The following is a 25,131-nucleotide window of genomic DNA, read 5'->3' on the forward strand; positions in this document are numbered from 1 at the left end:
CGGTTCTTTGTGCTAGACTTCCAGCTGCTCTGACCCTCAGGGTCTTTGGACTATCACAAAAGTCTGTCAAACAGACAACTTATATCTGTATTCAAAATGTTTTTTCAACATGCTTCTAGAATCTAGAAATTTATTGTTTATCCTATAGTATGAACCATTACCTTTTCTTACTTTCTATAAGTCCGAATTTTCATGTTTGTAAGTCTCCATGATCACCAAAACAGGGATCAAGTAAAGCAGTCATGCAGTACTCTCTACATTTAAAACTGGCAGCTGTGGAACATGCTTTGAGTACCACTTCACTGTTTCTCATACATCTATGGCTTGGCAGTCTTTATCTTTAACATCCCTTGTGCTTGTCACAATGTCTACTGGGAAATCTGGGGTCTGTGCAGAAGTTACTCCGGCTGTTCCTTCCAGGTCCCATGATCCTGGCAGGTTTTCAAGACTTAGTGAGCTGATTGCTCCTTGGCTAAAACTCCCTTCCTCTGATCTGCTGGGCAGCACTAGGTGCAGTGATGTCTCTGATGAAGAGCATACTGAAGGAGAAAGCGTTGCTGAAATAGACTGAAGAGGAGTCAGGGTAGTGTCTGAATGGGGAGAGGTGCTTCTTAAAAACTGCAGATTGTCTTTCTGAATTACCTGATACTGGGAAGGGGAATTTTGAAGGCCTGTTGTATAATAAAGTTCACCATCCATAGAATTTTGCAGGTTGGGTTCAGTCCTTTGGGGACTGCTGCCTACAGAAGACAGATCTGTATTCCAAATGTCACATAGTGTGTTTCCACGACAAAGTTGTGCTTTGGTGCAAGTGAAGTTCCCAGCTTGCATGTGCGAGCAGGGTTGATGTGTAGTCCAAGCCACTCGAGGCTGCAGACTGTCCAGTGTGGGACTTCGAGATAGGCTGTGCACAGCACAGAATCCTGGAGGCTTCTGGGACGTGAGCAGGTTTTCCAGAAGATGCATCACATTTTTCATATCCTTACGTAGTTGTGAGACTTCTTGACTTAAAGATGTCATCTGTTGTGAAAGGGCAAAATATCACAGTATTTATTCACCCACCATGCCTAAAATATGTACATACATCCCTCTTTTCTTTCTAGCAATAGCAACTCTCATCTTTGGCACAGTGTAGAAATGAATTTTGCTAGTGTATATGTGGGAAATAGTCATTCCAGCTACTTTAATCCACCTGACTTGAAATTATTCTTTGCATATAAAAACTGATCATAGGGTGAGAACTGAGATGATTTCCAGATGCAGTATGACATCAATATTTTCTTAATCAATATGGTTTAAATAGTTTAAACCATAAAACTTTGTTTTTAAACAATTTCATGCTGATGAATTACATAAAAATGAGGTCTTGTGAAATTATGTTTAGAAATACATGTGAAGTATAATGCCGTCTTCATAGGAAAATAAAAGAAATCCATACTCTCAGCTGTGGACTACTACTAAAAACAAAAAAAAAAAGGAGGAAAAACTGGAAACTCTAAAACCCACTTGTTACCTCTAATTATTTAAAAAATATAAAAGATTGTGAAGCAGTTAGTTTCCATGCATTTTTGAGTACGCTTGAAAGGTACTACATATAACAGACATTAATCCATTGCATAAATTTCTCTGGTGTGTGCGCAAAAGGAACAATCAGATTTTTTATTAGACCTTTTATCTTAAATGCTGAAACTACTGGTAGCACCCATTTGGTTTCATGAAGTACATGAAGTCTTTTCTCAACACTGCTGTTTTGGGTGGGTATTGGACTGGCAAGTTCTGAACTTGTGTTTTAAAATTGACTGGCATTTGAACATTAATGGGGACATATTTTTAGGCCTTTGTAAGGGTGTTCTGAGCAAAGAAAAGTCTAGCTCAAACATAAAAGTAACACACATAATTTTGAAGGGTAGAAAGTAAATTTGTCTCCATGGTAGTTATCAATCTATCTTAGGTCATAGCACTATCATTATCATTAAAATAGAGTTTCTCATACTGGTGCTACTCTGTTGAAAAAAAGACATGACTGTGCATTCATCTTCAAGCCACATGTCAAAAAGAAAATAATTCAGGGAGCTTTTCTTTGATCTCAAGTAGAGACACCACTGATTAGATGACCTACACAGACTAATTTTCATTGTTCTGTCAGGATAGCTCTGAAGAAATCTGCTGGAAATACATTTCAGGCTGAGTTTGATTGTGTTATTACAGGCACAATAATTATAAAGAAATTCGGAGAAGAAAGTAGGAAGCTCCAATACAGCTCCTACAGATCTATTTATTTTTCTCTGAGCTTCTTGTTTAATAATTTTCTAATGATCACACTGCCTCTGGAGAGAAAATCCTTAAAGGGAAGAGAGTTTTGAGTGGCAGGTGACAGGATCTCTGTCTCTGCACTTCTTTTTCTTTCTACCTCATTGTCTAATTGAGTCATGGTAGATAGAAAATACCATGAGATTCTCTTCTGCCAGCAGAGATTAAGCTTTGAATGCCTGGTAACTTCAGTTAATGTGAGAAATTAAAATATGCTGCCAAAGTGCTCTGTGAGCAGGCTTCCTGTGTGGTCAGAGCACCCAGTGAAGGTTCTTGGTACCATCAGACTGTGAGAAAACACAGTGAGATTTCTGGACAAATCAGCTTCACAAGAACTCCTGTGTTCTGTTGGACCCTAGGAAATGATATTGCAAAACCTCCAAAAGAGGTTTTGGGAAGGATGGGGGAAGACAGACAATCAAACTCACGGCTATCTAGATTCACTGGTCATCAGTTCTTTCTGGGATCCTCACTGGCCCCTACACCTCGTGGATACAGCAACAATTTTCTGTGCATAACTTCCCAACTTGCATCATTTTTTTCAGGGCTTTCTGCAGGTGTGCAAATAAAAATATTGACACTACTTTATGAGTATGTACCTTACCTAGACTATGAATGCTGTGTGAAAATATCTGCAATTTTAAAATGTCTTGTTTGGTTTGATCCTCATTTTTGTTTTCCATTTCTCATCACTTATGAGCTTTTTAGAAGTTGAATCATCATTTAACATGTTTCCTTTGCCAAATCATTAAGAAAATACAGCAAAAATCAATCCCAGTATCAGCACTTGTGGCAGCCCTGAATTTCTGTTCATTACAACTTGCTCTAGTGCCCAGATACTCTATTTTTGATTTATCAGCTAGGTCACAGAGTGTTTTCTTCTCACAAATTTGCTTTTGCACCAACATAGGGATTTACTTGATAAACCTCTATAAAGTAGGCTTTAATGGTTTCCAGTAGTATGATAGTCAGAGTAGTCATGCCAAACTTAATTCAACACTATCAGTTAGTAAGACCTGTTGGGACCTATTCTGGATGTCACATAAACAAAAGATTACAAGATTAAACATCCAGTATCTATATCCATATTAATTATCATATGTCTCTACATTATTGTAGTTCTACACATGCATAGCATACTATTAGTGTTCCTACCAACATTACACTGTTTATGCTATTATTTTTTTTTTTACCCTGAAGAGATCCCTGAGCAGATACAAATAAAAAGGTGTAACAGGGGAAAAAATGTTATCAGTACTCTTAACAATTTCACAGTGTTTGAGAAAGTGCAAAAGAACTGGGATTAAAAGCCAAAGGAATTTTAAGTCTATGAAAGAGAAATTGAAAGCAGTATGGTTTCTTCCTGAGGAAAAAGGACTAATTCCTGGCATACCACTAAGGCTGCACTCTTTTCAGGAGCTCACTGATTATTGCTAGGCAAAACAGCTACTGGTACAAATGGTTCCTGCTGTGCTAGGCAGACAGCTTTAAAATTATCTCTGAGATCCCAAATATACTCAAAATGCTGCCTTAACACTTCCTAGGACTTGAAAAAGATATTGCAATGTTTCTGGATGTAGAAACTGGATTCTATACAGATTTAACTTCAAGTAGCAAGAGGTGCTTCTCAAACTGGTTGAAAGCAATGTGCTGGTGCATTTTTAGTAGACTATTTTATCAGGAAAGAATATATTCAAAATAGAGGTTAAAATATAATTTTAGTAGATGTATTTTGTATTTTAAAATTACTTTGACAGTTGCAGAAGAAAGAGTATTTTTCTTTACTACCAGTATTAAACTGTTGAGAAGTTTGAGTATTTTGTTCCATGTAGTTAGGTAGGAAAGGTGTGATGCTTGTTCTTGTTTAAATGGCTAAACAGATTTCTTTTTCTTCCCATTATATATTCCAATATCTATTTTTTAAAGACAAATTTTAAACTGGAATGCCTAGCTCTCATCCCTGTTCCTGGATAATTCTGAATGTCCTAGGGTGACTTTAATATATGAACCCTAAATTAAATAATGGGTAAAATAAGACTTTTTCTGATTGGAAGCTGATTAGATTCTTATTTGTACATATTTTTCTCTCCCTGTGTTTACTCCCTTTTGAAATTCAAACTTTAGACCCAGATGTCTTCCTGCTTTGACTCTTTCCAAACTCCCAAAATGAAGATGAATATTGGTTTATTGAGAAATGGAAGCTGCATTTTGGCAAAGTGGAGGAGTTCCCTGGCTTGCACTGCATATGGCAGCTTCTCTGTTCCCTTGCTTGGTCTTTCATTGCTTCTTCTATTCTGGTTTTTCATTAAGTCAGGGAGATTTTCAGCTAGAATGAGTTGCCTTTGAAGCTCTGATTGACTAACTGCTGGTATTCTGTTTCTTACTGACTGTGTTGTTGAATGAATGAAACAAGAATTGAGCAGACACAGACACTTCATTGATCATCTATCAGCAGCTCTGTGGCTGTTGGTATTGTGGTGACTGACATTTTTGATTTAATGGCTTTAGGAACAAAGCTAGTTGCAGAAAAATAAATCCAGTGTAGCTAATCTGAGTTCAGACTAAATCTATAGGATTTGTGCAATGATATGATGATTTAGTTTCAGTGACATAAATCCAGGAATCTGGAAGGTTGTGCAATTGGCTTTGCCACGTAAGAGTAGGAAATTTGGTCATTTGCTTATTCTCTAGCCAGCTCTTTGGTAGTTCCAGTCACCAGTCTGGGTAAATTAGGACACCAAGATTATTGCTATTAAACAGAAGGATAAATGAGAGAAGTATAAAGGACTAGAGTATTTAAATATATTCAAGTTAGCAGGCATCCCATGAAATTCAGTCAGGAAAAGGGGCTCCCAAACTGCAGTTTTAATAATAATTTGTGGCTCTTCACTGGGAGTGAATCTGGTGGGAAGGAGAAGGGAGGTGGTATGTAGCATCTGTCTGCTACAGAGAGGCTGAGAGAATTGGGATTTTTCAGCCTGGAAGAGAGAAGGCTTTGAAATAACCTTCCAGTACCTAAAGGAAGGCTACAAGAAAGATGGAGAGGGATCATTTACAAGAGGATGTAGTGATAGGACAAGGGGTAATGACTTCAAACTGAAAGGCAGTAGGTTTAGTTTAAATATTAGGAAGAAATTCTTTACAGTGAGCATGGTGAAGCACAGGAACAGATTGCACAGGGAAGCTGTGGGTGCCCCACATCCCTCAAGGTGTTCAAGGCCAGGCTGGATGGGGCTCTGAGCAACCTGGTCTAGTGGAAGGTGTCACTGTGCTTGGCAGGGGGGCTGGAACTGGGCGATCTTTATGACCCTTCCAACCCAAACCATTTCATGATTCTATGATTGTTTGATGTGGACTCTGCCTTCAGATTGGCAAAGAATCAGGATGGTGTCAGCATAATGGTGGCAATAAGAAAATCAGGTTTGGAAATTACTGCTTTGAGGAATTAAAAATTACCAGGGCCAAACTGACTGACTAGCTGTTGATTGAGAGAAAATGGAGGATTGTGGAAATCTCAGGTGGTTGGGAGAGGAGAAGCTGGCAATATGTACTGATGAAAGGAAACCTGAGGTAGTATGTATGATATTGGGCAAAAATATCAAGCAGACAATTTCTATAATCAGTTAAAGGAATATTTAAAAGAGAACCAGAAACATTATGGTTCTTAGATATAAATTATGGCAAGGCTGTAATTATTTTCTTTAACTGAAAAGCTATTTTAAAATATAAGAAGAAACTTTAAACATAATATACACCTTGTCAGAAGACTTCTAAGATATTACTGTCCACCTGACATTCTTCTAGAACTACAAGAAAATATGCACGGGACATAATCACCATAAACTGGATTCTTGCATGATTAGTATGATTTATGACTGATATCTAGCTGTCATCCATGGACATTTTAAGATATTCTTTTTAGCACCCTATCCCGATCTGTTTTTATTTAATGTTTATTTTTAATGTTTAAATGGAATTCATGTTCACTTTTAAATATCAGTAATATGAAATTCAAGAAAGATAAATGTTAAACATTATATCTGAAAAGAAAATGTCAGAGACATGAATATAATATTCTGCCTATGCAGAGTATTATAGAAAAATGTCTGTGGAGGTCTGTTGAATGACACTTTGTGGGCATTAATCATATTCCCAGGATATACAAACAGCGTACCTTTAATTGAACTTTAGAAGGGGGGTTTCATCACAAGGAATTACTAAGGCTGCTTGACATTGTGTACTTTGTCAGTGACTTCAAAGATGTAAAGACAATTCAAAAGAAAATTATACCAGTGAAGAGCTTTTAGCAAATGTAATGGGCAAAGAAAGTCAAAAGGAATTTGGTTTGCTGAGATCTGGTGGAATAGCATGTTTCCAGAATAAATTTACTTTAGAAAGAGAACACCAATCAACTTTTTCCTATGATCTAGGCAAAAAAAAAAAAAAAAAGCAGAACTTAGGAACTTGCATATCCACAGGCGTTGACATTCAGATGTTGGGAAAATAGATCTTATGAGTACAGAAACATTTTGAAATTCCTGTTAGATATTAACTGGACAATTGTCATCATCTATCATGGTAAAAATATTTTTTATTCAAATTTGAAGTCAGCTTTTGGTGTCCAGTTGATTTGTAGACTGCATGGCAGCCTCTTGGTTAATTCCTTTGTCTCAGGAGCCTTTCCACCACGGAAAAGTGTCAGGGACACACCACAGCACATGGAACTCATGTCATGTATGTACAGTGTGTTCTGCTTAAAAAAATATAATCTAAGCTTCAGAGCATCAACTATTTTTGTTACCTTCATCAGCCAATACCTATTAAACTAACATTAAAAGAAGAAAAAAAGTTAGCTGGAAAGATTAGGTCTCTACAGCAATCAAAGTATGAGAGTAGAGAAAAAATAACAAGGTTCTTTGGGAACATTAATGTCAATGCTAAAAGAGAAGAAGTATTTTTAAAAATCTCAGTAAGCAAAGTTAATTTAGTCTGCATGTATAGTTTAGAAAGCTTTTATTTCTTCATACAAATGATACTTGGTTTTATGGTTTTGCATTAATATGAAATTTACATGTCTAAAATCCAAAATGGATAGATTACTTTTAATAGTTTCCATCATCTATAACTGCCATTAGTTCACTTTTTGCCACATTTTCTTGATTGAAAAATATTTTACAAACCAAATCCCTGGGATAACCTTGCTGCAAAGTGATTTCTCTTGTGTGATGATATAGTTATGAACTTGTTAAGAAGAACATATCTTTAATTACTCTAAGTCAAGCGAGTTCATTATATGAACTCTCAAGTCACAAATTGAACTTTAACAGTATATCCCCTATGTAAAACTAGAAGCCTGACTGGCTTCACCAAATTTTCTTTAGTGGCCTTGACTAACACTTGCATATATTTGTAATATTAAAAATGCATTTTTTCTGTACCGAGAGGAGAATGGGATTGTTCTTTTGGCAGCTGGAGTTGAAATACATTTAAAAATAAAATATGCATAAAATTTATGATCTGGAAAATAAACATATTTGTTTAAGATTGTTCTTTTTGTTACAGGAAAGTTAAATATCCCCGTGAATATATTTTCTCTGTTCTGCATAAGTGCCAGATGCTTATTTTAAGTACTTGCATTTAAAAAACCTAAAATTAAAAATAGCTGAATTTCCACTAAGTGCTTCAATGTGGAGCTAAATAGAAGGCAATTACCTAGCTCAAAACCTGACCCTATTCATATTTCCTCATGTTTGTTTTTCAGCTGAATGGGAGAAATGTGAGTACTGTGCTCATTATACTGTTTGAGTACTGTAATTGTGGGATCTACTAATGTGGTAAAACATGGAATCAGTCCCCAGATTTCTGAAGCTGAGGGAGGCTGCATTGAAGCTGGGTTACATATGAGGAAACCAAGGGACATGATGAAGCAATCTGAGTTTGTCTTCATGTGCTGTATAAAATGGCTTTTTTATGATCTCAAAATCATGGACCATGTTTTTAAATGGAGAATGTGTACATGTAATTAGGGGGGGAATATGACTAAATATTGGGTATTTTTCTTATTTTAACTGAACTGTTTTAAATAATTCAGGTTTGGGTTTTTCTAACTGAATCAAAGTACAAGTATTTCTGTGCTCTTTTTATACAGTGTCATTCAAATGATAGAGAGTTAAAAGCCTTATTGGATACAGGCAATGGAACAGTGATAGGCACGTGCTTTAATCTAAATGTCTTGTCCGTCTGTATACCTCAGAAAATCTTCTTAGTGGTTTCCTATTTTTACTTTGTGGGCTCCTTAGTATTTATCTATGATTGCATCAGGTAAATGGTGCCTCTGAAAATATGATAAATGTTCAGATACACTAATTTGATCAGCCTTTGCAGACAAATGCATTGGAAAGACCAGGTCATATGTAGAGATCTCTGTAAAAGAGGGACACAGACTTGTAAGGCAGAATACTCTTCCTGAATTCTTGCTCTGCTTAGTTTGGACCAGATCTTTGAATCAAGCTCTTCCCAACTCAGCAAATGTACAGTGCTGGTAAATATTTAGTAACCTAATCTTGAAATAATTGTTTAAATAAGTGTGTTTTTACCAGAACAAGAACCTGAACCGTAGCTCTCACCTGCCATATACTGGTGTTACTGGACTATAATGAATAGCATGCCTGCCTTATTCAGTGATTATTTATTCTAAGAGGAAAGGACAAACATGACAGGAGATAAAGTCTTCCTATTCCACTCTACCTTGAAATACTGAACTGGGAGGAAATTCCTGTATCAGCTTGGATGCTCAATGAACAGCGAAGTTAGGTGAGGAAGTGAAGAAGGTGGTTAACTGGCTGAGCAGCCAAACCATGGAGCTGTACAACAGCAATTGGGGGTGTGTTCAAGTTTGTCTCCCATCCACTGTGCTGACTCTGGAGACTACTCTCCTTAGAGGAAATCTGTGCATCCTTTACTACTAAAGTAAAGAAATCTGAGAAGTGAAACCAAGGCACTGACTTCTGTTACTCTCTTAGGTAAATGAAATGGCCTTTGGATTATGTAGTGAATGCTATGTATCTAAAATACTGCCAAGAGCTCAGCTAGGTATAGCTAATTTTGTAGATTTTTCTCTGAGGTAACTACTTTTTTTGCTAACAAGAGACTTTATTGAAAGTCTGAATGGAAAGACACGTGTCTATTCCCCCCCCCCCCCAAACAGATTAAATGTTTCTAAGGTAACTAGTGAAGTGTTGTAATACAATTGCCTTTCATGAAAGCAGTTATTTTTGCATTCATTCATTGATTTCTGATCTCCACTGGAAAATGTATGAATGACAGTGTTTACTGCTGCTGGTTACTTGTGACCTATTTTCTCATATTTTCTTTTCCAGGAGGAGACTTCATGTCTTTAATAGAGAGCTTTGTTTCAGACTCTGCTGGTATTTTAACTACTGCTAGTAGTCTGCTGCAGCATCACGGCTAAGTTCCCATTACTGGTCATCATCAAATGATGGAATGATGAAAGCACTGGGTCTAAAAATATTCTATACTTTATACAACAACAAAAAACTTCAAGCTGCAGCTACTGTGGATCAGCAAGGCTACCCAGAAGATCATTTGGGTAAGCACCAACTCCATACTATCACTTCAGAAACTCCAGCTGGGGCATGCTTAAGTACATGTAGAATATGCAATTAAGCAGCCTTTCAGTCATGCATCCAATGTAAATTTTGATCCATGGGAGGACTTGGAGGATACCCATCCATCTCTGGGATTTCGCCCAGAATATTACCTATGAAATCTAAATCTAATCCTACTGCCTGTGTTATATTAATGTGGACAAGCAGGTTGCATAACATTTTGTTCAGATAGTATTATTAGGGAAAAATTAAAATTACATGTGCAGAGAAATGACCTTGAACATGTGGAAATTTTTTTTTTTTTGATTAACATATTGCCCAGCTCCAAGATTTATTTATTTCTCACTTTTCACCAGAAAAGCAATGACAAGCCCAGAACTGTTCCAGTTGAAATGTTTGTTTAATCCACAAGATGCCTGCCTTGGAATATTTGTCACCATGATCTATTTTCCAATTACCTCTTGTGGATAGCCACATAATACATTCTCTTATTTTAAAAATTACTCTCCTCAAAAGGGATGAATCAATATGACTTGAGTGTTTCAAAAGCATTACATAGGAAATATAATTTTCTATCATGATGGTGGTGCCAATGAGCATCTTGAAGGGTTTTTTTTTTTGAGTTCTTTGACCAAATTCTATAAAAACCCATAGTTTTTCATGACCCATAGTCAATGGGTTATGAGACTTTTGTCTGAACTCTACAGTTTGACATACAAATGAGATGATGCATCCATAGTAACTAACTAACCATGTATGCAGTCTTAGTTTAGGATATTTAAGTTATCTAATCAACTTAAGCTGACTCAGGATGAAGGAGGTTTGCAAGCCCAGTACTTTGTAAGTGGGAAATAATAACTTAATAATTAAATGTATATTATAAAGAAGGAAAAATTAAAAGTTAAAATTAAAAAAACCCCATGACATTTCTGGTAACCAAAGAGCTCAGGGAAAGTGCAACTGTGTAGTGGAACTTATTTAAATGTTTCCTCATGTGGAAGTATAAGGAATTGTCTCTAATCTTTTCACATTGAAAGACGTAGTAGGCTGGGAACAGATTTCAGTCTTGCAGTACAGTTGTGAAGTTAGTCTGTTGCTTTAATTTTGTTAGCTAAAGTACTGCCAGGACTGCATAAATGAAACAGTTTAGCCACAGAACAGCTCCTGAGTGTTGGATTGATAGGTGATTACAGGTTTGAAGTTATTAAACAGGAGGAATAGAAAATGCCACTGAACACTATTGGCCCTGCACTCGTCAGGTCATATTGTTTGAGCAGCAAGGGATGAAGTTCTCTTTCATCCTAAGTGGAACGTAGGTAAAGTAATCTGAATCATTTTATGTAAATGTCAACATGAAGGGATTTGCATTTCTTTCAAGGAAATTCTCTAAAAGCACAACACGCATCAAAACAAGAAAATATGGGAGAAGGAACTTGGAGAAATAATGAGAAGAATGAGACAAATAGAGGCATACCCAGAAGAGACTAAATCCTAAGAAAATCAGATACACTAACCTCACTCTGATTTTAGCCCTAGCATGACACAAACTTTTATGTAGATTTCATGTAGAAAATTAACCTAAGAATTAGTTAAAAGCCCCAAACTGCCCTACATGTAGGAACCTCATCCAGTTTTGTAAACTCATTTATAACACATTTGTCATATTCCTGAGTTTTCTCCAGCATTTTTTGGATCATTGCTAATATCCTTCAACCCCCACAAAATCTTTTTACCTCATTATTAAGCCTGCTGATCTGCTGTTTGGTCTCTTCTGCTTTGATAACGAGCACAGCAGCACCAATTTCAGCCTCTGAAAATAATTCAAATTCATGTAAATGACAAGAATATAATCACTTAGAAATGATCATACTGTTCTTGCGCTTAACCAATCCTTTAAATTTAAACCTGTTTTGCAGTTGGCTAGAATGAAAATTAAACCATGTATTTAATGTTCATTTTATAATGTTTGAGAGAAGTGCAATTACTGCTTTCTTCACTCCGGATCTGAAAGGAATGAAGATGACAACATTGGTGCCATCCACGTGACAGCTTGACACTTTTAAAAAATCATAAATGTGAATAAATTTAATCATTATTTTCCTGCTTGGCTTTAAGAGAAACAATATATTGTTTGTCTCAAACAAGTCCTAGTTGCCCCCATGATGAAAATACTTAGCTATGTGGGAACTGTTTACTTCTAAAAGAGGGGATGTTGGAAACAGTCCTTCTGTCTCTTTTTTAAATCTTTTTTCCCCCATCTTGATAAGTTCCATTGCTTTGTGCTACTACTTCACCAAGCTTTTCAGGGTATAGGTGATTTAAGACTTCCTAAAACCCCTTGTTATTCAAGGCTTTCACTCTTTTAAAAATCTATATAGTTCCCTCCACTTCTCTAAATATCTTTAAAAATGTTAAGAGCCATGTTTACATATGGCTCTTAATTAATTGGGTGGGTTTTTTGTTTGGTTGGTTTTTGTTTTGTATTGTTTTACTTTGTTTTCTTCATATTTATGGCTTGTATTTTTTTCAGTTTGGTATTAGAATGTTTTTATGTTCAGTTTTATCCTTGTATTTAGCACCTTCCATGACCAAAGGTTTGGGAGCATGAGGCAGATTGTACAATTCTTCTGTTAAAGCATGAAGCATGGCAAAACAGTTCCCACAACAAACTGTTTTATCGTGACTGTCTGTTAGCAGGAAAATAACAAATGACCTTTGGGTCCTTGTATTTTTTTACAATTGTGGCACTGAAATGGTACTGAGAGTACAAATATATGTTTAATGCATTTATGCCACTAGTGAGGATGAAAGAAATAAAGGGGAACAAAAAGCAGTTATGAAAACTGTTTTCTCTAAAGAGTGATTTTCCCAGGCAATGCTCACCTCCAGTTGTAGGAGATAACCTGGATTCCTGCCTGAGCTGATCAGAGCTGAAGTCAAAGGTTTGGCTTTCTTCATTATGGTTTCCATCCTCAATCCCATCGACAATTCTGTTGAGAAAAATTGGAGTAATGGAGCAGTTTCATAAACACCATGCTCATAATTATGTTGTAAAAATTACTCCTAAAGGGCACATTTTTAAACAATGGTAAATTTTCCACAACATCAAGTTTGGAGAAAAGCAGAACCTATTATGTTGGCATAACTTCTTGTGAGTCACTAAAAATGAAAATTACTGATAATGGAAGGCATGTGAGGCCAAGTATAATTAACTGAGTTTTCAAAATTTTCATGACTTTTACAGTGTATTCTGGGTCTAATCCAAAATTACATGGACTATATTTTGCTTTTCATAACTACAGTAATCTGTTGCTATTCTTCTGCACAACCTAAAGAGGCTTCACTATGCTCTGGTGAAGTTAAAATCTCCCTGCACATAATCAGGCTCTTGTATTAGGCTTACTTAGGCAGAGCCTAAGCCTGAACATAATATATTTATGAAAACAACTCTGTAAACTTCAGTCAAAAGTGTCATTTCCATGCAAATATTTATTTGAAATTTCTTAAAAATGAGCTAGCTCAGGCAGGGAAATCTTGTTTGCAAATTTCATATAGGAAGATGTGCAGAACAGTCTCCAGTGTCCCAATTACCTTAACAATGGTATTGGATCTGACTATTAGAAAAGGTATTTCTGCCAGTTATTTCTACCCATACATAGCAGTTATCTCTAATAAGCAGCATCAAGAAAGCCAAAGGAAACAAAAAAAAGCAGCAGTATTTTATACAATAATCAATTTCTTCATTCAAAGAACAGAAAACAGGTATTGGAGGAATCAATACACGGTATTAAAAGTATATATAATTATGAATATTTTCTGTTCTCAGCTAAAATAGATTGTGCTATAAAGAGAACAATATTAAAGTCAATGAAAGAGAATCATACAACTGCCAATTGACTGATATAAAGCATCAATTTCTTTTTTTTTGTTTTGTCCAGGAACAAGCTTAATATTCTCTCTTACAGCAGAGAGATGAGTTAAATAATAATCTGGAAGGGCTAAGACAGAAAATTCTTAGCCTCTCAGTCATTTGAGTTAAATTTCTGATTATGAACATTAGACTTTTCTTCTAATAAAGATATTTTCAGGAAAGCTTCTTGTCTGGAAATTCCTGGAGAAAGAACAGACAACTCAGAGAAATCTGTGATGTATTGGGCTTGAAAAACCCCATGTAACTCAGACCTCTGTATGCATACCATGTATTCTTGACCTTTTTGGTTCTTCCTGTGGATTTAGATCTCCATGTCACGTGTCAGTGTTCATGATGCCAGTTGGATGTTACAAGACTTGACTCTAATCTTAATCAGACTCTGGTAGAAAAGGAGACTCAAATGTGATGCTTGAGAAGCCCTGGCTTATACTGCTATCTGCAGCTAAAAACCAGAATGATTACTTTGTTTGAAATTTGCTATAAAACCTGTTTAATGTCATTTGGCCTCAGTGCTTCAAAAGGCAAGTTTTAAACACCAATATCACTTTTGTAGAGGTTTCTAATTATATAAAATGCTAACATTTTAACTGCCTTTAAAGCACACAGGAGAAAGCTTACTCAGATGTGACTTGGAATTTATAGATGTTACATTCTTTGTAGTGTTCAAAGATTCAGACTAAAAGGAAATTATATTAGCACAAATACCTAGTTAGGAGTGCCAGGCTTCTATGTGGAAAATATGTAATGTACAATATGTTTATTCATATACACTGGTCTGGCTGGGGAACTGCATAACCTAGTAAATTGAAAGCATGAGGGGACAAAGGTAATTGGTAAGCCTCATCCCTCTCTGAATCAGCTATTGTACAGCTCTGAATTTTCCCCTGAAGACAGAGATCTCCACTCTTAGAAGCAAAAAAAGTCAGAAAAGATTAACATGTGACCTCTTATATCCAGTTGCTTTGGGCTAGAGAGCACTCCTCTGTTTGGGTCTAAGGAGATTCAATTACATAAAAACTACTCCTAGAGCTGCCTTTATTATCACTTATATTTTCTTCCTTTTTGGTGCTCTTCCACTTCACAAAAAGCAATTGGGAAGACTCTGGCTCTATTCTAGAAACTACAATTCTAGCTTCTGTTCTTTGCACCAAGAGCTCTTTAAAAATTTGACCCAGTCTCTGGGCTTTATTGCTTTCACTGTGGGGCACCTGAAAGAACCTGAAGCACCTGAAAAAAGGTGCTAAAGAATTCTAATTAGTGTCCTCTAGAAAATATCCACAGCAGAAGTTTCTTAAGAAACTGTGGTTATACACCTCAGAACAGCACTGACTGGATATTTCAACCACAGTCTTGTCTCCCTTGCCTTTTCCTGCCAACACCAAATGTAAATGACAATTTTAATTAAGGTCTTATTTTCTCCTTAATGCTTACAAGGAAACACTTAAGATCATTTTTTAAAGTGGTATTAACTTGTCAGTTTAAATATTCTTAAAATATAAATTCCTTCTAGGAGATAACATGAAAATGTTTTGTTTGGAAAAAAAAGGCTGAAAAGCACACATCTTGGGCCAGTTTTCCAGCCTATTAACAGGATTAGTCTACAGTTATAAAATCATGAATGGAAACAGGAAATAATATATGTAAACATACTTTTTTCTTGTTTCCTTTTGCAGCCTTGGGTGCCAATGTCTGGCTGCATAAATTCAGAGCAATGAGCAGGACTACACTTCAGCAGAAAATATAAAAAATAGTTATTCCCTGAATTATCACCTATTATTTGAATGATAATGACCTTTACTCATAGCTGATTGAACCAAATTCATATGAGATCTAGAAAACAAATGAGTTTCACCAAAGGTTGAACTCGATCTTGGAGGTATTTTCCAACCTAAATGATTCTGTGATTGCTATGATTTTATGAAAAACTAAAGCTGTTTTGTATCCTGGTACTATTTGAAATGTGTCTGTACTAATAAAATGCATGATGAGGGAGAAAGTGTTCTGTATAATCTTCCATGTCCTTTTTATGATTGCATGTCTAGGGACTGGTGCTTTGACAGAGTTAAACAAATATTGTTCAAGCTGTGGCTATTCCACATTTGCAGTGGCAAATTTCTGAACCTTCCACTCTGCCACTAATGAATAAAAGAAGTGCTTGGACATGTAAACCACTTCAATCTACAGAAGAAAAAACTTGAACTGGAAGATGAGCTACTGCATCTCCTTGTATGTATGCTTGTGATTTCTCTAAAGAACTGTTCCTAAAACTAGGATTGCACTGCAGCAATTTAGGAACAAGTTATATAAATCACTTGTAAGTAGTGTAAAAATAAAAAATTAAATATTTTAAATTTTACTCTAGTAATACCTCAATAAACTGTTATATGATGCTTCTTTGTCTCAAATGACAGAGCAAAACAGATTTAATAAACTCTGTGTTTGATGTCTGTGTAACTTCCATCATCAGGTTTCCTGTCTCTAATGAAACAAATCCTCTAAATATTTTTCAAGATTGCTTGGAAATTGTTTTCCATTATAGTTCTCTACTCCACTAACTTTTTGTGTTTTCACAGTTATGCTACAATTTCATTTACTTGCTTTCTAAATTTTTGTACTACTGATGGACTCATCTTTGAGAGTGAATGCTTCATGGTATTATTATGGGAATGAATATTATAGACAAAATAATACCATAAGGCCAGACTATTTAAATAACCATTTTTTCAGTTGCTCACTTTTTACTGCCTTTTTTATGGGTAAAAATACTTTAGTTTGCAATAAAGTTCTAAAATCATAACATTCTGCGTAGTGTGCAATGTATAGTGTACAATAAGGTGGGCTGAACGAAGTATAAACTATTAAAGAATAACTCTTATGGTCTCAAAATCATGATATTTTTAATAGGAGTCAAATGATAGATAGGAAAATGAACATTCATAACTATTACCTTGGGCTCATATCTGGTGGGCCGCTGGTGGTCAGTGCTGACAGGTACAATTTAAGGTTTTTTTCCTTCCTTCTGGAGTAGTAATGGAGCTCTGTTTCATGTTTGGCTCTTGAGGGATTTGAACTGCAAGCACGGATGGGGGAATGAAAGGGCACAGTTCCTGAGGCCAGCTGCTTCAAGTTTCTCCCTAGGTGGCTTTTGCTGCTTGCAGTCTTCTTCTGCTGGGAGCTATTTGTGCTTCGTGTATCAATTGGTGAAAGGGTGCTGCTTTCTTCTTCTCCCTCCTCTTCCTCATCTTCATCTTCCACAATGGAAGGGAGTCTCTTCTTTATATTTCCATTTCCCTTGAGCTCTGTCTAAAATAACAAGTAATACAAACTAGTGTAAAATTGAGAGCCTGATGTTGCAGAAACCCATTTTTTCTGCTGTTCATTCTGGAACATACCCAGACCTAACACAGTTTTCATTCCTCATTAGAGACAGCTCTTTTGGAACTCATCCATAGCTTCAGCTATGGCTATATGTGCAGATACAAGAAAAATGCAAACAAATTAAAAAAGGTCACTCGTGACATGGTCAACAAATGCACTGCAATATGTTTTGTTACCAAGAAAGAGTACATGACTAGTTCTTGCAAGCCATTTGCCATACATACACTTGAGAAGATTAATTTTGTTTAGCTGAGGCATTATTTCTTGAATGTTATGCTACCAGGATCTAGTGATCCACAGCAAAGATCTGAGGCTGGTAATTCAAATAATACCACTTTTTCACATGGAACCTTTTATAAGGTATAAATGGCATTTACACCACTTCAGCTCAAGCCCAATGGTCACTGTGCCCTTCCAAATTTTTGTAACTGAAATAATAGCTGGTAGACAGACTTTTCAGTTCACTCCAAGTCCTGTTAATGCACCAATAGTGTGATGGTTTTGGCTTCAGAACTGAGTCATCAGAATGCGGAGCTATGTCTGGTTTTGAAAAAAAAAAAGGCAATTTAGATGCTTGATGTTGGAACCATGGAAATTTAGAGACAACATAGACCTGGGTTCTATAATTTATGTACTAATTATAGTGCAGTGTAGGAGATCAGTGTTATTTTTTGTAATAACAAAGTCTGCTGATCATGAGTGCCAACACGTGCCAACATAGACAGGATCAGACCTTAACTCAGAAATAGTTCCATTTGTTCCCATGGTACAATATTCTGTATTGGTAGTAGGTGAAAGACCTAAGGAAGACTTAGGTTCCAGGTCAAATTAACAAATCAAATGCAACTTCATGCTTTCTAAGGGAGCTGTTGTTTTCAATTTTTTTTTTTTACAGGCTATCCTCTTAATCAGGCTTGATTAAGGCACTGTTAGCTTTAGATAGAAAACCTCAGATGACCCTGCATAGTCAGATATCTCACATTCAGGCCAAGTCAGATTGGCTGGGTGGAAATACAGATTTGGGGAATGTATCCAAATATTCTAAGCCCCTGTTAGCATCTGTGTAAATGTTCTGCAGCATAGGTTTAATTTTGTTCTAACACACTTTCATTGAATATATGCTTTTCTCTTGGTATGTGTTGACAGATTTAGTGAACTGGTATCTTTTAATTTGAGGTATATATGAAGAGGTAAGAATTCCAAGTTGTGACAGAAGGCATGTCTTTATAAAATAGAAAAGCCTTGTTGTCAACTGTAGTAGTCATTCAAACACTGTCATGATGATTAAATTGTACAGGACTTGGCACTGATACTGCCTATACTCTACAGAGAATGAGTGTTACCCATATTCAAAATTTTGGCTTGGGTAGCCATGTATTTGAAATGCAGTTGCTATAGGAGGATATTCAAATTTAGTACCTGGGAAAAAAGATCATAAGCTGTTACTCATAAAATGGGCAGTGGCAGAACTATCTGCAGGATGCTATTTGAATTCTTATTCTGAAAAAATTGAAGTCTGTTTTCAAGAAGGAAAGGAAGGAGTTTGTTCTGGTTATAATTATGTGCATGTTCAAAGTGAAGCTTGGCATAGTTAAAATGTGATCAACATACCTGGGATAGTGTAGGCTTGTTGGATAATTTTGATATTACCTGCAAAAAACAAACCAAAGAGGTAGGAAATATGTACAGCTGCACAGTTGGGATTCCAACGGGATACAAACATCTAAACCAAAACACTTATGTCAATAAAAGAAAAGACACTCATGATAAAATGGCTGTATTAAATTAAATGGTGATATAACACTGAACTAAGGATAATCCTTGCAGAAAGGTGCTGTGAGAATAAAAAAATATAGTTGTTTCATCTTAAATAAAAAGTAAGTTAATGAAAAAAATAATATTTTACTTTAATAAAAAAGTAGATCAATATTCAAAACCTGTGAATAAATATAGATGAATGAAAGCATGCTTGATAGATTTCAGTGCTTTCAGGTATTGGGTTTGGTGGAAATGCAGGAACAAGTGCTCTACTTTGGCCGTGCCTAGCTTTAGCTCTTGTGCCAGCCTAGTCTGTATGTGAACATGAACTAAGTATCTCCAGCATCTTTGAGGAATTTTCAAAAGCAGTGGTGGGACTGAAGCAAGTAGGAGCAAGGTAGTCCTGTGGAGAGGTGTCTAACCTATTCAAGGCCCTAATATTTTCTTTTCTTGAATTGCAGAGAAAGTAAAACAAATGAAAAGGAAAAAGAAAAAAATTATGCACCTTTCAAGAGTAGCTACTTCTAATAAAATCCACTGGAACTGCCGAGTAATATGTGTTGTGAAAATTCTGCTGTTTATTTGAATGTCCACATCTTGACCGTGGGCAAGTCTCTGGCAGCCTATATATACCTGTGTACATATATGAATATTTTAGTCTGGCAGCCTATATTCATAGATGCCTATGTACATATATGAATATTTAAGCCTGCCAGGTAAAATTTCGAGACATTATTTTCAGCTTTCCTAAAGCCACATATCAAGGCAAAGAATGCTTAACCCACCAGTCAATTTACTTTTCTGCAAACATAGGTAGAAGTTAGGCATTTCTGAAAGTTATTTGAACTTCTCTGTTTGTTTGACAAATGTCTTCAGAACTCTTAAATATTCAAATTTTAGGCACAGATGTGAAAGTAATAATCTGTGTGTTGTTTTATGATTTTTTAATTTGTTCCAAGTTTTTCAGGTTAACTTAAGACCTGTTTTGTAGTGAGGGTACTAGTAGTGGTATAATATACAAATGCAGAATATTTAAGTTTTCGTAAGCGGGAATCCTACTCCATGACAGCCAAGCCAGTAGCAGGTGTGTCATTAAATGTAGCAATAACACTCTAATAACTGCCAAACAGAGAAACTGCAAGAACGAGGCTATGCAAACAAAATAACCGCTGTGTTCTTCCTGAGTTAGATAGAGTATTAGATGATATTAGCAGAGAATGAGATGTCAGATACAGAAATCTCATAAATTGCATTGTAATCTATGCCAACTGAAAAATCAGTATCTTCAAGATTCAGGATGAGAGGAAACTAGAAATGTGCTAAAATATTAAAGTCAGAATTAGGAAGTACTACTGGCCTGCTTTGCACATGTGTTTAAAATATTAGTTTAAAATTGTGCCCAGAATTTTGGGACATCAGTTTGCTTGGTTTCTAGGCACAGTAGGAATGTTAAATAGCAGCCTTGATTAAAATTCCAGGCAAATCCAAAATATTAGCAGCTTCACAAAAAACATCTCAGAAAGTATGCATTTTTCTGCTGGAGGCTTTAGAAGTGACTTGTCACTTGTAATTTGTAATGTGGGTGAAGATTTCCCCAATGTTTTGTTTTAATGTTGCTGTTTTTCCTTCCTGAATACTTGCTAATCCTGACTGTACGTCTTGAAAACACAGACAAAGAAATCATTATGTGGGTTTTAAGCTGCATGACCAGTTGCTAGTACTGTGCCCTTGCTTCTGGACCTCCCTGCTGCTGCTCAGCGCAGGAGCCACAGCCGCCCATCGATCCCTCTCTGCTCTGTATCACCCTGGCTTGGTCACTGCAGCAGGGGGAGCCTGGCTGCACACCAAATGGGGTTAGTGGCAGCACTTTGTTGCCTTGTGACCTTCCCAAGAGAAGGGTAGAGGTATTTTTGAAGGCAGGTTGCTTTTAGCAAGGAGGGGAAGGAGTGTTCTCAGCAGGCTGTGTAGCAGAAAAGAAGGGTAAGTACAAACATGGAGTCCATGATGTGAGAAGCTGCTTATCAGACTCCTCCTGTTCTCCCAAACAATCTCCTTTAACCCTCTGGGGACTATTTCAGTCTGAAAATATCGATATTTTAAAATAAACTATGGGACAAAAACTATGGACCTATAAGCCATCTTTCCTGTAGCACAAAATCCACAGCAAAGAGCCTTTTAATTGCTTCTGTATAAATACACTGCAACCATATTCATTGCCTGTCCTGCACACACAACAGGGGCCTGGGCTTTATGGCTTAGTAGCTGAAAGTTGGCAAAAGAAACCAATCTGTGCCCAGAGAGAATTCTCAACATTTTTTTTTGCTTCTAAACTTGTTCCAGTTCCTCCTCTCTGTCTCTCTCTCCAGTCTCAAAGAGAAAAGATGAAAAAGAACTTGGACAAAGCCAGACAAAGTGCTGTAAATTGGAAGTCCTCATTATGCACATAGCTTTATCTTTGTAAAAATATAGTATCAGAGTAAATAATTAGGAGGTGTTGCCCTAGTTTCTAGGATGGTAAAACCTTTTATTTAGGGCAACACACTAGTGCAGTCTTCTACAAAATGCTCTATTTTTCCTTATGCCGAGAGTGTGCCAAATACCTCATATGCCTGCCTTTTAAAACAAGTAGAGCTGTTAAAGGATAAGGGCTGCTGAAAGAAAAAACACAGATATTTAACTTACTATGCATTGGGAAAAAACCTAGAAAGATTGATGTTAGCATGAGTTATGTGAAATACAGTCAAAGAGTCTAAATAAAGTATGATTTCAATCCTGGTTTCTCTTTATGTCTTGTGAAACCAGCGACTAAATTTAATTTTACAAGACAAAAAAATAATAATGTACCAAAAGCAGACTCATATAAAATTCTTCCATGTATGGAATCACAAATCTAGAATCTACCAATTTTTAAATATCTTAATACACAGATTTTAAAAATTCAGTAATCCTTAATATTGTTTTTAGAAGCAGAAAAAGAATATTTCTCCATCTGAAAACACTAGTGGTTTGCTGTTGAAAGCTGGTGATGTGAAAATTTTTTCAGTGTCAAGAGGCAGTAGTCATTTACAAAGAATCTCTACCAGGAACTGGGACCAACCCAGGTAATTAGCTGTACAATGATTCAAGATTAATTGAAATGATAAAATCCTATAGAGAAAAATACAGAGACACAGCTAAATTGGAACCTAATACATTATATGTCCAGTCAGTAGGTTTGCATGCTGGGGCTCAATAGAATGCTTCCAGTGTTTCCTGGTCTGATTCTTGTTGCCTTCACAGAAAGTAGGAATAAAAATAGAAATATAATTTCACTCATTTTCTTGTAATCTTTGCTACTAAAATACATGAATAATTCTTTATATTGAGGAGACAAAAGATAAAATATATTTTCAGGAAAGGATTTGAAATCAAACTGGAGTATTAATGTTCTTAGTCAGCATTTGGAAATGGGAAAAGCCCATTTAGGAGCACTGGCAGGGTGGGAAAAAACCATAAGAATGCACTCCAGATGTTCTATTCTTTGCAAATTTACTGTATGGTAATGGAAAAGATACAAGTAGATAACAAGAGATTATTGTACTGTTGCAAAGCTTAATGCCTCACATGTGCTCCGGCCTCAGCTTTCTGTAATTAGGAAATTTTTAAATGAAATATCACAGTTCTCTAAATCACAAAAGACTCAGTCATTCACAAAAAGCTTGTTAGATATAATTGTTTTATACTGAGCAATTTGTCATCCCCACCCACTTTGTGGGTTTTTTTTCTTGTTTTGTTTTTCTTTTTAAGACTTTCTATTGTTCATTGGCTTGTTCCTGTATTTTCTCAGGGTTATTCTTATCTCTCTTCCTCATTTAATGGACAGAAAGAATGATTTGTGGGAGCAGATGTTTTCAGCATTCTCTGATGCTTCTTACAATGCAGAGTACATTGAATTGGCAGCAAAAGTTGAACAGCATATCTGTCACAGGTGTTTTGTCATAGGGAGACAGTAATGGTGAATTCCCATGAGTTCTGCAATCTCCTTTTAAGCTTCTGTCCTGAGTGTTTTGTTTCTTTGTAATTAACTTGCAAACTTGGTGCAAATGTTCTGTAATTGGCTGCTTGTGTTTTGCTTTGGACAACTTTTTTTCTTTTGCAATTGAATACTTTCTTGGTTGCAAAATTCTCACATGAGCTTTTTTATTTAATGTTAAAAGTTTACTTTTCATATATTTTTTTAAAACCTGAATGTTAACCTCATTGAACTCATTAATTTTTTTAAATTATACTTTAATTTTTTCATTAGCAATACAGGATGTATTGCATTTCTTGTTAAAAAGATTATACAGAATGCAAAAACTAATATCTATGCCACTTGTGCCACATTAAGAATAAATAAAAGGGAAATGTGGATAGTATAATTAGTAATTTTTACTTCTATATGCTTACATCCCTTTTCTGCACCCCAAAGCAGAAGAAATTAGGGTCTCAGCTGCTCTGAAAATACACCTCTCACAGTAAATGTGTAGCACTAGCAGCAAGAATTAAAAAAAAAAAAAAAAAAGAAAGAAAGAAAGAAAAAAGAAAAAGAACAGTCTATCAATAAGATGAAAAGAAAACAAAAGAAGGAATTGTTAAAACAGACAATGGACCTGGCAGTGACTGTACTTTCTGGCAGGTTGTATTTTTGGAAATACAGATTATTGCAGAAAAAAAGATATAGTGGAGAAAGCTTTTTAATATTCCTACAATTTGATTACAGTCAAGTAAAGACTTACATAATAGAAACTACAATAAAGGCTAATGCCTTCCAAGACAATAAAACTTATATGCTTAACTTCAAGCAGTTCTAAAGTTTTAAACAGGCTCATAAATATTTGCATGATTGGCCCTGGACTGATATTTTGTTAGACTTCTCAGTTTGAAGCTGTAGATACAGTGAAGGAATTGTGTTTGTAATGTTAGCTTTATCTTTAAATGAAACTTCATATTAGTATTTATGTAAATATGTATATCTAACTTCAGAGAGTCTTTTGACTAGAGGGGACAATAAAGTGGATATTGAAGAATATTCTCCAGTTAAATTTATTACTGCTAATTGCCTATTTGTACATATTCCCAATGTTGGCCAGGTCTTTTGTTAGCACTCACAGCACAAATGAGTGGGATGAGTGCTAGCAAGTGCCTCCCTGAGGATAGCAGTATATCCGTGGAGAATTTTTAAGAAAATTGCTTGAATTCTTTGAAGTAGCATGATATAAAACCAAACACAGGAATAGAAATCCAATATCAGTTTTGGACAATGATGGAATGAACACTGAACATAGTGTGATTAGCAATGGAATATGTCTCTGAACACTTACTATCTATACAGCACTGTACTATATATACAGTATATGTGTATAAAATGTATGTATATATTTATTATTACAATCATGTTATTATTTACCACATCATTGAAAGTTTTCAGTGACATGGAAAATAATAATGTGATTATAATAGTATAATGCCTTGGGTATCAAATCCATTTTCAGCATAACTGTATTTGCACTTATGTAGGCAGGTTTTGTAGCTCTGGTTTTATGAGGTGAAAGTATATATAATTAAAAAGAAAAATATGCAGATATGTTATTTTTGATATCAGTAAAAACTTTTCATTTTTACAGAAATAATTTTTTGTTTTCATGCTTTTATATCTTTGAGCAGAGTGGTGGTTCTAGATGACCATCAGAGGTTCTTTCCAAGCTCTGCTATTCTACTGCTCTTGCCTTTGTGGGGTTCCCAGACAAAGGAAGGAAATGATGAATCTGACTCCATGTTCTTAGAAGGCTAATTTATTATTTTACGATCCATAGTATATTAAAGTGTACTAAATTAAACTATACTAAAGAATACAGAAAGGATACAGACAGAAGGCTAAAAGACACTAATGAAAATATTGTGACTCTCTCCCGAGCCTCAACACAGCTGGCCGTATTTGGCCAATAAGTAAAAACAATTCACGTGAAACCAATGAAACAATCACCTACCACATTCCAAAGCAGGAAAACACAGAAGAAGCAAAGGTGATAATTATTGTTTTCCTTTTTTCTCTGAGGCTTCTCAGCTTCCCAGGAGAGAAATCCCGGGTGAGGAATTTTTCCAGAA

The 25,131-nt window shown here is 35.7% G+C and overlaps 1 protein-coding gene across 1 annotated transcript in view; it reads right to left on the reverse strand.

Moving 5' to 3' along the window:
• Positions 1–309: 309 nt before the first annotated feature.
• The window catches only part of KCNH8 (potassium voltage-gated channel subfamily H member 8), a 177,240-nt gene continuing 152,418 nt past the window's right edge, over positions 310–25,131 (reverse strand). Inside the window, exons 12-16 of the mRNA XM_039709733.1 lie at positions 18,859–18,897; positions 16,817–17,172; positions 12,822–12,928; positions 11,672–11,748; positions 310–1,020 (exon numbers count right to left, since the gene is read on the reverse strand). Coding sequence (XP_039565667.1) covers positions 310–1,020; positions 11,672–11,748; positions 12,822–12,928; positions 16,817–17,172; positions 18,859–18,897 — 1,290 coding nt within the window. The remainder of the gene's footprint in view (positions 1,021–11,671; positions 11,749–12,821; positions 12,929–16,816; positions 17,173–18,858; positions 18,898–25,131) is intronic.

Source organism: Passer montanus, unplaced genomic scaffold (genome assembly GCF_014805655.1).
Source record: "Passer montanus isolate IOZ18808 unplaced genomic scaffold, ASM1480565v1 scaffold10, whole genome shotgun sequence".
NCBI classification, from domain to species: domain Eukaryota; kingdom Metazoa; phylum Chordata; class Aves; order Passeriformes; family Passeridae; genus Passer; species Passer montanus.